We start from the raw sequence: 18,112 nt of genomic DNA, 5'->3' as shown, positions 1-18,112 counted from the left end.
TTTAATATGCACACGTGCTGTCGGGGAAGTCTGTTTCCCTCTGTCCGCACTATCGGTCACTTGTCATCAAAGGCTTTCATCATAATCTTAACCAGAAAAGAAAAACTTCTCCAGGAATCTGATTGGAAGTCTGATCAGAAGAAAGGTAAATATGGATAAAGGTAATAAATCATCTAAAATAGCTATTACACTGAGACTAATAAGTTCTAACTGGATCTTTCTAAGAGTACTTTGACTAGTACGCACTGACTGTTATACAGCACCACTCCACAAGAGGATATCATTCTACAAGGAGCAAATTCAACAGTCCATAGGAGGTTCCTTGAAAATAATGAAAGACATTATTTTCAAGTATGCCATTGATGAAACTAAAGAAATTTCCAAGCAAAGGCATACTCTTGTACCCAATTGCCAGAAAACCATCAGGAAGGGCAGGAGTTCACGTCGAATTCCCAGCAGAGAATGGAGTGGGCAGGGGTTTATGTTGAATTCCCAGCAGAGAATGGAGAAGGCAGGAGATCATGCCTAGTTCCTAGCACAGCAGCATAGTCAGTAATACATCTGTCTATATTCTGTATATTACTATATTGATCAATTTTAGAGCTGATTCCTTTAGCTCTCTCATCTCTGCTTGCTGTGTGAAGTACTAACCTTCTATCTGTTGTGTACAAGAGTGATGTATTATTCACTAGTTGGAGAACAGCTGGATCCATTGCATGGAAAATCTGGGTGTGTGGTTCAAATTTTACAGCTATTCACAAATGGAATACAGGAACATTTTTTTCAATTTATTAATGCACTTAATACTACAAATATTTAATGCCTGAAAAAGATAATGAAATACAGATGAACCTACGATCATTATTTACTATGTAATCATGCAGTAAAATATAAGTTTTACTTTCAAACATGTTATGCCATAATTGATGCAGACAGCAGGGCAAATTATCTAGTTTTAAGATCCTGCAATGACTACTTTCCAGCTCTGTTCAGTTCACAACCTGTTGCATGTTTAAACCTGTGCCACTTCTATGATAAAAAGAAAAATCTTTCAGTGTTCTTGTACCAGAATTTTTGTCCTTTGCTGAGGCAACATGCACCATTACATTTTGGTCATTAAAGTACAGAAATATTTCATATTGTTTATTTCATCAGTGCCTTCCAATAAAATTAAAATAATAGTTTTTCACTTGTCCTGGTGTACTCATACAAACTTTCTTTGAATTCACAAACATTTCATAAACTGATTTGAACAATTTGTCTCAATTATCAAGCTCAATCGCGTTTCATACCATTGTGGGCAATTAGCACCATAGCAAGTGAGAGCCTGGTTATTTTGTTTTAATGCAGCTGCAGTCAAGGTTGCTATGAGATTGTTTCCTGATCTATTTCCTCTTACAGATCTTTCCCACATTCAGGGCAAAGGATGTCATCTCGTTCTGTGAGGAAGCCACGGCCCACCAGGGATATGGAGCATTTCTTACAGTTGAAACAATCATTATGCCACTGACGTTCCTCAAATGAGATGTACTTGCTTCCCCCTAGACCTAAAAGAAAATTGTAAAGAGAAGGTAAACAGATGTTAATCAACACATCATAAACATCAGAAAGTTTGCAAATGCTGAAAATCCAAAGCAACACACACACAATGCTGGAGGAACTCAGCTGGTCAGGCAGCATCTATGGAAATGAATAGATAGTCAAAGTTTTAGGCCAAAACCCTTCTTCAGGATTGACTCAGTTCAGAAGAACGGTCTCAGTTTGAAACATCAGCTATTCCATAGATGCTGAGTTTTTCCGGCATTTAGTATGTGTGTTGCTTTTGACATACACATAGAGTGTCTTAGCAAACAATGGGGAGAATTATTGCTGGGAAACTCCAATAAATAGCTTAAACACATGAGAATTAGGGCTATTCTGTCTAGTTATTTATCAGAAACCTAATACCTTTAGTCCTGTTTCCGAAACGGTCCTTTCTTACTTGTTCAGGTTAAACTAAACATTGCAACCTCCAAATGCTGGTCTACTCTGAACTTCAAACCAAAACTCAGTTTGTTACAAATATCATCTATTTTCCTTCCACTGTATTTCCTGACACATCTCCATCATTACTGAAATTCCTGTTCACATATTTCTCAACACTGGGCTCAATGGCTCCATCGTCTCTCAGGTCAATGAATTAGGTTGTGGACATCCCACTCTATTCTAAACCCTACCTGTGCATTCCCCTGATAAATTTTTCATTTGTCACTGTCCGTGACAAGTTGATCACCATATGGAGATCAATGGTTGCCTCTTGTCCAACTTGATCTCTTTACTTCCGTTATTTTGTTTCACTTTTTTATTTATAGGTCAGATAATGAGATGCAATGTCTGCAATTAGTGTAACTTTTCAATAAAGATCAATGACTTTATAACAGATTTATTGCAAAACTTGAGCTCAATTATTTTGTCTTAGGAACTGCAGAAATAATTCAGAAATAAAGAGTGACATCAAACTGAGAGAAAGGTAATATGAAGCTTATGGAAGTGGCAGATACAATTCAAATTGTAGACTGGGGACACTAACACTTTTAACAACTGGGTGCTAATTTTGAAAGCAGATAACCAACAAACCCTTTCCAATGAAACTCGAATGACTTCATCAAAAGATGGAACAACACATTCTGTCAAATTACTACCCAAACAAGAAGGTAAAGTTTTCAACCCAAATTCTGCAATATTCTAATCTGGTCTAAGCATTTCCCATCACCTGGTGTCAAGCGAACATGTCTTGCCAGGTTGCCAGTTCAAAGGATCCATTGACCAACTGGCAATAATTTGCTCTTTTTTGCAACCTGCTCTTATTGAAGAACTTACCCACAATTGGATTAGTACAGCCAGCACACTTTTTGGCATAGAGATGACTGAAGCAATCCAGGCAGTAGGCACATTCATCTCGTGAGGTAAATTGCTGTCCACTCAATGGTTTCTTACACTCTGTACACAGAAAACACTCTTTGTGCCAAGGCTGATCACGGTAAGTGACCCCTCCTGTGGTAATCGCCTGGTTACCAAGATAAAATATAGAATACTAGTTATTTCATTTTGATTGCTTATACAATAACAGATCTTTAATTATAATGTTGAATCTATGGTAAAGAGAGGTAAAATCAACCAATTTCCTACTTTCATGAGTAAGAATTTATTTATGTACTGGAAGATATAGTCAGTTTAATAAACAGTTATTTCATTAATATAAATACTTTAATGATGTCATAGCATTGCTGATAAAATATGTAAGATGCTATTTAAGTGACATTTATTTGTGAAAATTACTTTGAAAATGAGTAAATATTCTCAGAACATTAACAACTTCATGGTCATGTTTCCATAGAAGCAAAGGAATCAGCCAATCATTTGATGAACTACATGGCTTGTTTACCAACCAGAGAAGTAGCTTTAAATCCTTACAGCCAGTAAACCCCTGACAGTCCTCCATGTCTGATCTTCATCTGGCTTTGCAGGCAGTTCAGCTCAGGTCACACATAAGTCTATGATAAAGTCAACTGTGTGTGCTGACTTAGTGAGGTCAACTTTGTTTTCCAAAAATATAATTAATTTATAAAAGTTGTAAACATAAAATATAGTACATTTGTTTATTACCATTCACAGAACTAGATAATAAAGGTAGATAACATCTTAATGTTAATATAAAGAAATACTTGGGTTCCTTAAGGTTGTTCTAGCCTGGTGTGGTAATGGGGTCAAGTTCCCATTACCTACTAAATGCTCCCAATGGTGTGTAGCCTCTGACAACCAAGTCCAGCTCCAGGCCTTCATATCTGGCTTAGCTACTAAGCCCAGTAGAACTTTTGAAGGGAGAAGGGGCAAAGGCAGGTTACTGACACATTAAAACCAGATGTTTTGGCCAGATGGGGCTCATCAGCCGCGGTTGGCAGCTCATCTAGGTGAAGGAAAACTCTGATCTCAAACCTCCACTGCATTGCAGCTATACCCACTCATGAGGAAGGCTTCAGGAGTAAACCCCAGGGGGAAAATCCAGAGCTGGAGTCTGTAAGTTCAATGCTGGCTGGCAGCTCCTGCGACACTTGTGGTACCAAACTGTACCTGTCTCTGCCATTCCTTTGGGCTCATCAGATGCTTTGCTACATGGGCAACAGCTTGTTCTTCACATCGTACTGCCCAGGCCTGCATACCTGGTCAGCAAGGATGCGATATCCATGGTCAACTCTGACCAACAGAGACCTCACCTAGTCACACTTAAACTAACAGAATATTAACAATGTCATCTAGGCGGTCAAAGGATGTCACTTTGTTCAGGACTGGGACACCAAACCACAAGAAAGTGATGCTCAGGTGGTTATGTGTTCTGCTGATTTGATACCAGTAGTTCTACATTTCAATAAGTTCTCCACACCAACTTATTTTTATCAAAGAGAACAGAGATGCAAGAGACTGCAGATTCTGGAATCTGAAGCAGCAACAAGATGCTGGAGGAGGAATTCAACAGATCAGGTGGTATCTCTGGACCGAAATAAACTGCCAACCTTTCAGTTTGAGACCATCCATTTGGACTGAGCCAAAATGTCAACTATCCATTTCCATCCATAGATGCTGCCTTATCCACTGAGTTCTTATAGCATCTCATTTCTTGGTCTCTTTGATCATACTTAGAGCCAACTATTACTGCTTCATGACTTTTTGATCAATGTTCTCCAAAGTATAGTTCTATTAGCTTCATTTTACTGGCATTCCATCATCTTACCCCCACCTCACTCCTTCAGCTTCCTTCCCTCTGCCGAATTGAAAGCAGAGAGAGTTTCTGTTCATGATTATTGTGTAGGACCTCACTGGAAAGTTCAAATATGTCTAATGAAAGGGATCAGTCTTAGAATATTCATACTATGGAATATGTGCAGTGATGTTGCCTGGATTAAAACATATCAGTTATGAAAGAAATCAAGTATGACAGGTTTGTTTTCCTTAGAGTAGGGGAGACAGAGGGGTTACCTGATTGTACTAAGTTAAGAGGGCGTTAGATAGTGAAGATAGTAATATCATAGCACCTTGAGTAAAATTAGGGCAGAGATGTAAGGTGAGAGCTTTAGTTGAGATCTGAGGGGGATTTTTTCCACTCAGAGTGGTTCAAATCTGGAACACACTGCTGAGGAGGTTGCACTCACACAACTTTTATGAAACACCTAGACAGATGCTTGAATCACCAGCCATAAAAGATATGGACCACATGTTGATTAAAAAAAATGGTCAGGATGGACATGGTGGGCTGAAGGGCTAGTTTCTGTGCTGTACTCTATAAAAGGACAATATTCTGACTCCACACACCTATACAAAATCAACAGAAAGCAAACTCTGGATGTTTGAACTGGAAGCAGGCTAGTTAGCAGTTGTGCAGAGAGCAACAGAATTAATCGTTCAGATTGATGATGCTTTGTCAGAAAAATAAAATGGTTGAAGACAGAGAAATAAAATATATCAGGATTGATTAATTACCAGACATTTGAAAGAAAGGAATAGGAATTTGAGCAATTAATCTCCAGATTGGTAGCAAATACATACAATAGATATAAAGGTGGTGAGTACTGGAGAAGGAGACCTACAAAGATAGTTAGAACCAAGCATGTTCGTTGTTTCATCATATTTTACCTCATCAGATATGTGGTCAATCTACAAAACCCAAGATACTATCTTGGGTTTTCCAGCATGCACACTGCACTTTGCCTTTTCAAAAAGATGCAGAAAGATTCCAAGCAAGGTTTTCTAGCTATCGGTAACCAAAACAAAACACACACAAAAAAAAATGTGGCTGCTGTAAATCTGAAATAAATGGTGGAGATACTTGTTTGGTCAGGCAGCATCAGCAGAGGGAGAACTGCAATTAGTGATTCAGGTTGAAAGCAATAAATAATTCAGGTCATCAAACTGAACCATTAACTACTATTCCTCCCCATGGATGCAGCTGACTTACTTGATATCACCAGCATTTTGAGAATGCTGAATATACTCAGGGTTTTCACCTCCCTATATATTGAACAGCTTCAGGGTCGGACAGTGGTACAATACTTTTCTAATACTGTGATTGGGTGCTCTCTGCACGGAGTTTTTCATTCTCCCGATGACTGTGTAGTTTGTTCAGGATGATCCCTCATGCATCCTAAAGAAGTGTAGGTTGGTGGGTTAATTGAAACTGTTAATTACCTCTGAGTGGGCATGAGTGATAGAGTCCTTGAGGAGTTAGAGATGTTTGGAGTGTAGAATAGGATTTGGGTGAGTGGGTGGTCAGTGGTAGGGGTCTGTTCTGTGCTGTATGACTCTACAACTCTTTGACTCTATGACCTTGCTCACCTTCTTGCATTGCACACAGTGCATGGCAAATTGTTTTTCATAACATGGCACACAATAGTTCTTATCATCCTTGTGAATGAAGCTTTTTGTGCCCATTGGCTGTTGACAATGATGACAGATGAAACAGGTCTCATGCCAGCTGTTTCCTTTATGTTCCATCTTGCGAGTGCCTAGATTTTTTTGAGAGATGATGCAAAAGGAATATTCAGTTGGCACACCTTGCTCTCCCACCAGCTAATTCTAAAACAGTAAAGAATTTGCTGCTGTTCCTCATATACTAGCCCAACGGAGCATGCTATACAGACAATTAGTATTAGCTATGAACTGAAGCTAAGACAAGCTAATGACCTGTAATATCAAGCAATTAAAGCATACCTGCTTACTTGAATCTTCTCAGAATACATTGGCTTATGACATTAAACTATGAAATCACAATTATTCTTCACAATCTGTTTGGCGATACCAAGACTTACCCAATGAAGATTAACTTTAATACTATGTTAAGTGAAGGAGATAATTCAACTAATGCATAACTTTCTTATCTAACTTTAGCTTAAACTTAGAATTTTATCACATTTTATGCTTTAAAAACAAAACTTTTTCTTTCCTAATGACTTTGGTGCAGGCAATAATGAAAACTGTCTTCTTCTGACCATCAAGCAGCCAAACATGTGTGCGCTGTTTTTAGCTCAACTATTTAGAGAAAAAACAGTCATCAGCCTTCTTAATCTGTTTTCTGGCCTTAAGGGTTCTTAATCAATAAATGGAGAGTCACAAAGAAACCACTGTAGGCCAAGTTGTCAGTCTGACATCAATTTTAAGGCAATCAGGAGATAAGAGGCATGCAGAGAAACTTCACTGAGATGAAGGATCAGCATGATCCATTTGGATAGAGAAGTATTAGACCAAGGAAGCAGTAGAGGCTACTTCATTAAATATATTCAAGACACTGTTAGACAGATAATTAATAGTTAAAATAATTAATCATCATAGTTAATAATAATTAATAATTAATTATAATAACATATAATTATAATTAATTATCATAGTTGGAGAATTAAGAGTTATTGGGAAAAAGCAGATACAGTGCCTTGTAAAAGTATTCAGCCCCCAACCCTTTGTTCACATAAATGAGTATTACAACCAGGGATTTTGATTAATTTAACTGAGAATTTTTATTTGTGAATTACATGCTCTTTTGTTTTCAGAGTAGAGCATAAAAAACAGGGAAAATTGTAAAGCATGAGAAACTAAAAATTTGTAAAACTGCAATGTTAGCATTCAAAAGTATTCATCCTCCTTTCCTCAGTACTTAGATGAACCACCTCTCACAGTCAAAAACAGCCAATAGTCTTTTTTGATAAGTCCCTTGACTTTGTACAATGTCATAGAACAGGATTTACCCATTCCTCCTTGCCAAATTGCTCAAGGGTGCTGAGTTAGTTGGGGAGCAGCAGTGGACAGCAAACAAAGACCTGCCAGAGATGTTTGATCGGGTAATGTTTGGAATCTGACTGCACCACTCAAGGTCATCAGTTTTCATCATTTGAAGCCTGCTGTTGCAGACACCCTGTACAAACTGTGCAAAACTACCATCATTTCTTATCCAGATGGTATGAATGTGCACTCATTACTCTATAATATTACAGTAATTCTTGCACTACCACCTTATCACTGTGAACTTGGAAGTCATGCAATCGTTGATTTGTTAATCTTGTACATGTTATCTTTAAGGTAACTTTTTAAAATTCTTTCTTACTTCTCTTCTAATATTTGTATATCTGTGCACTTGTCATGCAACTGTAACAATGTACAGTAATTTCCTTTGGGATCAATAAAGTAACTATCTACAGTGCCTATAAAAAATATTCACCACCCCCCTGGAAGTTTTCATGCTTTAATGTTCTACAGCATTGAATTACGATGGATTTAATATAGCTTTTTAGGCACTGATCAACAGAAAAAGACTCTCACATGTCAAGGTGAAAAGAGGTCACTTCAAAGTGATCTAAATTAATTACAAATATAAAGCACAAAATAATTGGTTGCATAAGTCTTCGCCCCCTTCAAGTCGGTATTTAGTAGATGCACTTTTGGCAACAACTACAGCCTTGAGTCTGTGTGATAGGTCTCTATTTGCTTTGTACATGTGGACATTGCAATTTTCCTCATTTTTCTTTATAGAACTGCACAAACTCTGTCAGATTGCATGAGGATCATGAGTAAAAGGCCCTTTTCAAGTCCAGCCACAAATTCTCAATTGGATTGAGGTCTGGACTCTGACTTGGCCAGTCCAGGGTATTAACTTTGTTGTTTTTAAGCCATTCCTGTGTAGCTTTGGCTTTATGCTTGGGGTCATTGTCTTGCTGGAAAACAAATCTTCTCCCCAAGTCGCAGTTCTCTGCAGACTGCTGATGCACCATCAATAACTCTCTGAGACGTGAGGCGAGATATTGGTTTTTATTGGCTGGAAGAAAGAACAAGCAGCAATTGACCACTACACTGCATCCTGGAGACTGAGGCCTGGGCGGAGTCCCCAATCGCCTTTATACTGGGGTCCGTGGGAGGAGCCCCAGGAGCAGTCAGTGGGGGGGGGGGGGGGCATGTCCAGACAGGTATATGCAGTTCACCACAACTGCATCAGGTTTTCCTCCAGGATTTCCCTGTGTTTTGCTACATTCATTTTAAACTCTACCTTTACAGGCCTTCCAGGGCCTACTGCAGTGAAGCATTCACAGAGCGTGATGCAGCCACCACCATGCTTCATGGTAGGGATGGTGTATTTTTAATGATGTATGGTGCTTGGCTTATGCCTAACATAGCATTTATTTTGATGGTCAAAAAGCTCAATTTTGATCTCATCAGCCCATAGAACTGTCTTTCAGAAGACTTCAGAATCTTCCATATGTGTTCTGGCAAACTCTAGCCAAGTTTTCATGTGAGTTTCTTTCACCGGTGGCTTTCTCTTTGCCACTGTCCCATAAAACTGTGACCGGTGAAGCGCCGAGGCAACAGTTGTATGTGCAAACACGAGGAAATCTGCAGATGCTGGAAATTCAAAACAACAACACACACAAAATGCTGGTGGAACACAGCAGGCCAGGCAGCATCTATAAGGAGAAGCGCTGTCGACGTCTCGGCCCAAAACATCGACAGTGCTTCTCCTTATGGTTGTTGTATGTGCAGTCTCTCCCATCTTAGCCACTCAAGCTTCTAACTCCTCCAGAGTTGTCATAGGTCTCTTGGTGGTCTTCTTCACTGGTCCCCTTCTTGCACGGTCACTCAGTTTTTGAGAACGGCCTGCTCTAGGCAAATTTACAGCTGTGCCATATTCTTTCCATTTCTTGATGATTGACTTAACTGTACTGCAAGGAATACTTAGTGACTTGGAAATTTTCTTATATCTATCTCCTGACATGCTTTTTGATAACCATTTTGCAGAGTTGCAGAGTTCTTTTGTGCTCATGGTGTAGTTTTTGCCAAGATACTGACTCACCAGCAATTAGACCTTCCGAATACAGGTGCATTTTGACTACAATCAATTGAAACGCCTTGACTGCACACAGGTGATCTCCAAAAACAGATTTCCATTTAACTAATTATGTGAATTCCAAAACCAATTGGCTGTACCAGTGATGGTTTGGTGTGTCATATTAAAGGGGGTGAATATTTATGATCTCAATTATTTTGCAGTTTATATTTGTAATTAATTTAGATCACTTTGTGGAGATCAATTTTCCATTTGATGTGAAAGAATCATTTTCTGTTGATCAGTGTCAAAAAGCCAAATTAAATCCACTGAGATTCAATATTTTAAAACAATAAAGCATGAAATCTTCCAAGGGAGGGTGAATTTTTTTTGGCACTGTATCTATCTACAGTATCTATCTCCATGGTTGCTCTGGCAGTGTGCTTTGGGTCATTGTCCTGCTGAAAGACAAACTTGCTCCCCAGTAAAAGCTTATTGGCAGAGGCTAGCAGGATCTCTGTGTATTTATCCGCATTCATCTTCCCATCAATCTTGACCAGATTTTCAGTCCCTCCTGCTGAAAAGGATCATCATAGCACAATGCCACCTCCACCATACTTTACGTACGGATGGTGTTACTTGGCGGGTGACGGCACATTATTAGATTAATGCCCCATGTACACTGAATACTGAGAACAAAAAGTTTCACTTCAGTCTCATCCGACCACAAGACCTTCTTCCACATCTTTACAGTATCTTCTAAGTGACACTTTGCAAAGTCTTAATGGGCAAGGGTATGTTTTTTTTAAGCCAGGGTTTTTTCCTTGCCAGTCTTGCATAAGCACCCTTTTTGTGCGAGGTGTTAGAGATTGTGGAGCTCTAAACTTCATTTCAATTTGCAGCCTTCATCTGACTCAGAGTAATTGTTGGTGTCACAGTAGCCTCCCTTACAAGAGCGATTATTCTCTGGTGACGAAGTTTAGAGGGGTGGCCTCACCTAGGTAGTGTGACTGTGGTTTCATATATTTCCACTTTTTCATGATGGGGACTGCACTGAGCTCCAAGGTATGTGCATTGCCTTTGTACACTTCCCCAGATCTGTGCTTCTTTATTAACATTTCCCTCACTTGCCTTAAAAGCTCTTTTGCCTTCATTTTGATTTGATCTGTTGAAAATCTACCATACCGTTGGACCTTACAGAGAGAGTGGGGGTATTTATTTGTGGTCCTCCAATTTTCTGCATCACCGAATTGGGTGAGTTGGTAAGATAATATGCAACATTCTACTTGAGGAAAGTTAGCACAGTCATTACAAAGGGGATGAATATTTTTTCACCCTCATCATTTTGTTTTTTAATTTTTAGTACATTGCTGATAGGTTTTGGAATTTTTCTTTTTATTTGACATGACGCTCAATGTTTTGTAGGTTAGCTCAAAAAATCCTATCTCAATATATTTTAAATTCAGAAAATAGGACAGTAAAATGTGGAAATAGTCATGCGGACTGAATACTTTTTCAAGGCACTGTAAGTGGAGTTGAGTCTACTACCGGAATAGCCATGATCATATTGAATGGCGGAGCAGGCACGATTGGCCAGATGGATTTCTCCTGCTCCTATTTCTTATGTTCTTATGATCTCCAGAAACAGGGATGAGGAGCCAAATACAGCAGCTGACCTGCTTCAATTTCTTTATTTCTTACCTTATTACCGTACCAATGTGCATTATCTATAAAATGCACTGTAGAAATTCACTGGTCTTGGCAACTACTCTTAAACTTGCAGCCTCTGCTACCTAAAAGTGTGTGACCTGAAACTGAACACTACAGAGACACATACCGTATAGAGCAAGGGCTCGCAACCTTTTTTTTATGCCATGGACCAATACCATCAAACATGGAGACTGTGGAGCCCGGGTTAGGGACACCTGGTACAGAGATACAGCATGGCACAAGGTTCATTTTCAAGTTACATGCTGTCTTAACTTGGAATTTTATCTCCATCATCCTGATCTCAACAGCACTATGGGAGTACCTCCACCACAGGAACTGCAGCAGTTCGAGAAATTATCCTCCCAAAGGCAAATGATGATGGATAAATATTCTTGGCATATATCCTACAAATAAGCAAAAAAAAAAGTTCAAAATTTGCTCTGACCTGGAATTATTGCTTTCTTGCATTCCTGACACTTGGAGGAATACTCATTTGTGTAACACTCTGTACAGAACAACTGCTCATCCTTGGCAGCAAATGGCTTATCCACTAGTGACTGCTTGCACTGGAAGCAATTGAAACAGGCTTCATGCCAGTGATGGTCCTTGTAGGACAAGTCCTGTGGGAATCAAAATATATAATAAAAACAAATAGCTAGAGCATCTCAAATTGCATACTAAGTACCTTTCAGTTTTTTAAAAAATTAAAGTTAATGTTCATTACTCTGTCCGTGGAAGGCCTAGGGAAGTCTTGATGTGTTTGGTAGATAACACAGATGTTTCTAGTTTACATTTTTGTTTGACAATTAAAAGCATGAGCGGGTCAAAAATGATCTTGAACATATGCACAGGAAGTGCTGCACTAATAACTTAAAAAGTTTGAGCACAATAACTCCCACGGAGATTTATTACTGTGGAAAAGGGGAGTAGAAACTGTCAACTTCTTTAGAAAGTATAATCAACCTTCTGAGGTTTGCCTGCAATGTAATTCATCTTTCAGCTTTTCCTTTTTGTTGCATTTTTTAAATATAATTTATGTAGGTGAATGTTCATAATGCAGAAATGAAGTGATAATTAATGACCAAGAAGGATAGTGAAGGAAAGCAGTGGACATTACCTACATGGACTTTAGCAAGGCCTTTGACAAAGTCCTTTATGGGAGACTTATCCAGAAGGTTAAGTCACTTAGCATTCAGGAATAAGTAGCTAATTGGAGGCAACATTAGTTTAGTGGGAGAAGCCAGGGAGTGGTGGATGATTGTCGTCTCTTTGACTGGATGCCTGTGACTAGTGGTGTGCTGCAGGGATTGGTGCTGGCTCCATTGTTGTTTATTATCTATATGAATGATTTATATAATAATGTGATAAACTGGATCAGCAACTGAGTAGATGACACCAAGATTAGGATTAGAGTGGACAATAGGAAAGGCTATCAAAACTTGCAGCATGATCTTGACCATCTGGGAAAATGGTTTAAAATAATGGCCGATAGAATACAATGCCAACAAATGTGAAGCATTGAATTTTGCAAGGACTAACTAGGGTAAAACTTACAGATCGAATGGCCAGGCTCTGAGGCATGAAATAGGAAAAAGGGACCTGGGGATGCAGATCTATAATATCTTGAAAGTGGTCTCATAAGTAGATAGGGTTACAAAGAGAGCTTTCAATATATTGACCTTCATAAATCAGAGCATGCAATACCGGAATTGGAATGTTATGTTGAACATTGGAGAAGCCGAATTTAGAGTATCTTGTGCGGTCTTGGTCATTTGCCTCACAGGAAAGATATTAGTAAGTTTAAAAGGGTGCAGAGAAGATTTACAAGTATGTTCCTAGGATTTTGAGGGCCTGAGTTATAGGGAAAGATTGAAAAGGTTAGAACTTTATTTCCCTCTGCACAGGAGAATGAGGGGTCATGTAGAGTTACACAGAATTATGAGCTTAGATAGGATGAGTGCATGCAGTCTTTTCCCCCTCAGATTGAGTAAGTCTAGAACAAGAGGTCATGCTCTTAGGGTGAAAGGTGAAATGTTTAAGGAGAATCTGAAGGGAAACTTCCTCACTCAGAGGGTGGTGTGAGTGTGGAACAAATGACCAGCAGAATGATAGATGTGGGTTCAATTGTAATATTTAAAAGAAGTTTGGACGCGGTTTGGAGGGATATGGTCCGGGTGCAGGTAGATAGGATTAGGTAGAAGATCAGGTTGGCAAGGACTAGATGGGCTGAAAGGCCTGTTGTCACAAGACTACATGTTGCTACTTCAGTGTAATATACGGCCAAGCTACAGCAGTAGTGACACAAAACAAAAGTAACACAAAATGACCAATTGGTCCATCAAGCTTATACTATCCATTAATGTGCTATCTGTACAAACTTTTAAATGCTTTACACTCGAGCGCTCTCCCTTTCCCCAGCATCTTCTACAATTCCTACTACAGCCAAATAATCTTCTGAGAGAGATCAATAAGCAAGGAAGAATATCTTTGGTAAAAAGTCACTAAAATTCTGTCTACTTGCCTTTTGTTATCATTCTTGTTCAGTAATACCCTGGTTATGAATACTGCTCTTACCCGCCTCTTAAAACCACATCAACAGCATAGTGGTGCTACTGGTTGAGCTGTTGTTTCAAAGTTCCAACAGCCCTGATTTGACAGTGACTTCCAGTGATGTCTGCATGCTCCCTCCATGACTGGGTGAGTTTACCTCCAGTGCTCCAGTTGCTTCCCACAATCAAAAGACACTGATTGGTGCGTTGACTGACTACTGTAAATTGCCTTTAGTATACATATTGTAGGAGAATAAATGGGTGTATTTCAGAGTGGTTTTGAGGAAAGGAACGAGGAATGGGGATGACAAAATTATTCTGTAAGGCATCTTCACCTCAATGAGCTGAATAGTCTCCTTCTCTACTGCAAGGAAATATTGAACATTGCACTCACATGAACTTGTAAAGCTCCGATTTGAATTATTGCAGCATTTCAGGCTCACTGCTAGCACAAGTAACTTAATCCAGTGACCCGCAGCACAAAGAGCTTCCTGCCTTCTCAGCTATGATTTACAAATATATTGCACAAATGGGGCCCAGCTGATGGTTTTGTGCTGAATTATTGACATAAATATAAAATTTTCAATATTACCCCAAAGGCCTAAATTAGTGCTGTGGAAAACAAAAATTAAACACAATCAAAAGAAATCAACACATTCTGCTTTTCCCACATGTACACCATTCTTTTTTTGACAGAAAATGTACTTCTCATGCTTTGGTGTGTTTCCAATAAACAAATAAACCAATCTTTCTGGGAAAAAAACTTTAAAAGATGACTTACTATTTTTCACTTCCATTGTATGTAAATAAGTTCCAAACACATTTTTCAGAGAATTGAATGGTACCTTGTTGCAGTTTTAACTGGAAATAGGCATGACAATTATTCAGCAAAATTCTCAAATTCTAATGGAGCCAATTGTATTATATTCAGGGAAACAAAGAAACTGGTATAAATGTCATTCTTGCAGGAAGTTGGATAAAGATTTAAACAATCTTTAAATTCCGTCATATGTCTTCTGTGGCAGCCAAGCAACGTTGTTTATATGTCAGAAATATATTTGCTGAAAATGTTATAATAAAGGATGGATTGATGCCAAAATAATGTTAACCACACAAGTTGAAATGACCTTAGATTTCATCATCTCAACCCTTAGTCCATATTTTGCACTCAGTCTAAAAGTGTGGAATTAGTATGCCTCAGTTTTTAACTCTTGAAGTAGCACCAATCATTGATTTAGAGCAGAATGAGTCATAAATAGGAATAATCTGCAACTTTATTTACCTCTTTTACTTTCTCATGTATAGTATTCAGCACTTACAATAGAAAAAAATAAATACTAGTCAATAAAATTAATAGATTATGAAAAGTTTTCAGATGTTCAGCCATCATCAAACTAAAGTGCTGCCATTGTTGAGCCACGGATATGTACAGAATTTTTTAAGTTCCAAAACAATCAGAAAGTATTTTAAAACCTATCTTTCATTGGAAGAAACAAAAACTTGAGATGAAAATGTATTTTATGAGAATTCTTCTGTTTTTATCTTAAACCACCGGGTTCAAGAACAATTACTACCCTTCAACCATCAGGCTCTTGAATGAAAAGGGATAACCACACTCACTTGCCCCATCGTTGAAATGTTCCCACAACCAATGATCTCACTTTAAGGACTCATATCACACGTTCTCATTATTTTTTGCTATTTATTTATATTTGCATTTGCACAGTTTGTTGTCTTCTGCACTTTGGTTGATCTTTCACTGATCCTGTTATAGTTGCTATTCTATAGATTTGCTGAGTACGCCGCAGGAAAATGAATCCCAGGATAGTATATGGTGACATATATGTACTTTGATTATAAAATTTAGTTTGAACTTTCAGTTTTTTGAACTCCTAAGTACTTGAATCAATTGCATAGTTGTGGTAAAAACAAAATGATCCCCATGCTAATTGGCAATCCACATATCCAAGCTTTGGATGTTTTGGAAAGCAATTATTATAACAGCAAGTAAAATATATTATTTCAACTATGAAGAAAAGAATACCCTCCTTTCCACAAAGCAGCTTGCCTGACATTTACAGCCAAATTCCCTGAAGCATGTGAATCTTGGAAAGTCAGGTCCCAAGATGCCATGTGTTCTATCATCCTGCCTGTTGCACACATGCACGAGTATACAATGTCTACACATGATCTCAGAACTTGCATATGTTCTCGGGCAACATGCATATGTCATCAATTATTATTAAGTCTCTTCTCAACCCCTACGGATGTATTCATTACGTTCTTTAGTAATTCCAATCATACCAAGGACTAAACCTTCTCCAGCATTTCCTGTTGGAGAACTCTTATCATTTACACATTTGCACAAGTCATCTTCCTTCTCATGCAGCAAGCACAGATCCTTAAGCAGTATGTACAGGTCATCGTGCTAACAAAAACATGGAGCAAATGATTCTGCTATCTGAAGATGAAAAGTGGGTAAAAGGTTGATTATTTTCATCCATTTAATAATCTAAGAAAATCCAAGTATTTATCAGTTGGAATTATAAGGTATCTGCAGGTTATTCTACAATGGAAGGCTCCAAAGTGAACCAAATTTCATATCAGGGATGTTCCTGCCTGGATCACAAAATAGTCTGATCCGCTGCTGGCCTGCAAAAAGCTTCCTCCCATGTGAGCTCTGGCCCCATCTTCCCTCTGATTCCCCTCACTTCTTCTCAATGCATCTAGTTCTTGCTGAGAACTCCAAAGCTTTTGAAAGCGTTATACTACGTGAGGAAATTAAAATATCCATATTGACATGAAGAAATAAATAAGGCAAGGTGGGGCTAGACAGTGGAAGTGGCATAAAGCAAACGATTTTGATAATGATAAAAGCTGGATTTCAAAATCAGCAGCTTTTTATATGAACTGGATGTGCAAACCAGAAGGAACAGCAACAACCTCAAATCATATAGCTCCTACAATCGAGCAAAAATATACCCTGGCATTATAACACTTTAAAAAGAAATGCAGTCGCTTCACCAGACGCTAAAAGGATGGCAAGAAGCATGGTTAAGGAGGTAGGTTTAAATCTGTTTCTTGAAAGAGAAAAGGAAGATTTTGAGCTGGGCTGAGGTAAGGGGAGAGTTAGATAATACTGTACAATGGAAATGAGCAGTCTCTGTAATGGCCCAGACAGGGTCAGGTATGAAAATAAGGTTGCAAGCAACTTGGTTCACTTACAGACAGTGACAGGAATGAAGTTGTTGGTTAGTAAATAGGCAGAACCAGTACCTTTGGTTTTCCCAATGGTCTTTTTGAAACAAAGTTCTTCTCATGTAGTAATGGAACTTAGACAAGCACTGATGATTTAGTGGCAATAGCCGGAGAGACTTAGCACAGGAGAGCATTTAGGTGATTGCATTCTGGTTCAGCTCAAGCTTACACAGGTCAGGAGCTGGGAGACTGGTAAAGTTAGCATTACAGACACTTAACAGGAAAGAACAACAGAGGCAAAATAAACATTAGAGGTTTTATCCATTAACAAATCAGGTGCAGATTAATGACTAGTCAGGTTAAACATATGGGTTTCCACTTAAATTGAGCTTCCCAGCCTTATCAGGACAATCATGGTAAGATGGTCCTTCAAAGGAAGGAAATATCAGTAAATAATACCATCAGTGCTATGTTTGTGGATTGTCCTGAGGGTCATTTACAACTTTGCTGGAGCAGTAACAGGATGCAACATACTTCTGGCCTTTGCAGAACTTGTTTTAACTTTGCTAAAGCAAAACCAGGAGCACCATGATGGTCTGTACAACTAGGCTACCATTATGGCAGTGATGTTAAATGCACACCTTGTCACCGTCAACACCACCCCAACCCAGCCCCTATGTACTGTATTTGGTTTGTAAAACATGTTGCTCTGGGTCAGGGATTGACTAGTGTTATATCCCATCAGTCTGCTTTCAGCCCATGTAACATAGCAACGTTAATGAGTTGTGAATGTAATGTGTTGGAAAGACCCAGTTGAGGA

At 38.6% G+C, this 18,112-nt stretch overlaps 1 protein-coding gene across 6 annotated transcripts in view; it reads right to left on the bottom strand.

The window, feature by feature from the left end:
- Positions 1 to 779: 779 nt before the first annotated feature.
- The window catches only part of fhl2b (four and a half LIM domains 2b), a 54,163-nt gene continuing 36,830 nt past the window's right edge, over positions 780 to 18,112 (bottom strand). For all 6 annotated transcript variants that reach the window (XM_059964384.1, XM_059964383.1, XM_059964385.1 and 3 more), the window contains exons 3-6: positions 11,991 to 12,165; positions 6,367 to 6,536; positions 2,860 to 3,046; positions 780 to 1,547 (exon numbers count right to left, since the gene is read on the bottom strand). In XM_059964384.1, the coding sequence (XP_059820367.1) occupies positions 1,396 to 1,547; positions 2,860 to 3,046; positions 6,367 to 6,536; positions 11,991 to 12,165 (684 nt within the window). In that variant the 3' untranslated portion in view covers positions 780 to 1,395. The remainder of the gene's footprint in view (positions 1,548 to 2,859; positions 3,047 to 6,366; positions 6,537 to 11,990; positions 12,166 to 18,112) is intronic.

The sequence above is a fragment of the Hypanus sabinus genome, chromosome 3 (genome assembly GCF_030144855.1).
Source record: "Hypanus sabinus isolate sHypSab1 chromosome 3, sHypSab1.hap1, whole genome shotgun sequence".
Lineage (NCBI taxonomy): Eukaryota > Metazoa > Chordata > Chondrichthyes > Myliobatiformes > Dasyatidae > Hypanus > Hypanus sabinus.
This window is presented reverse-complemented; position numbering and strand designations above follow the sequence as displayed.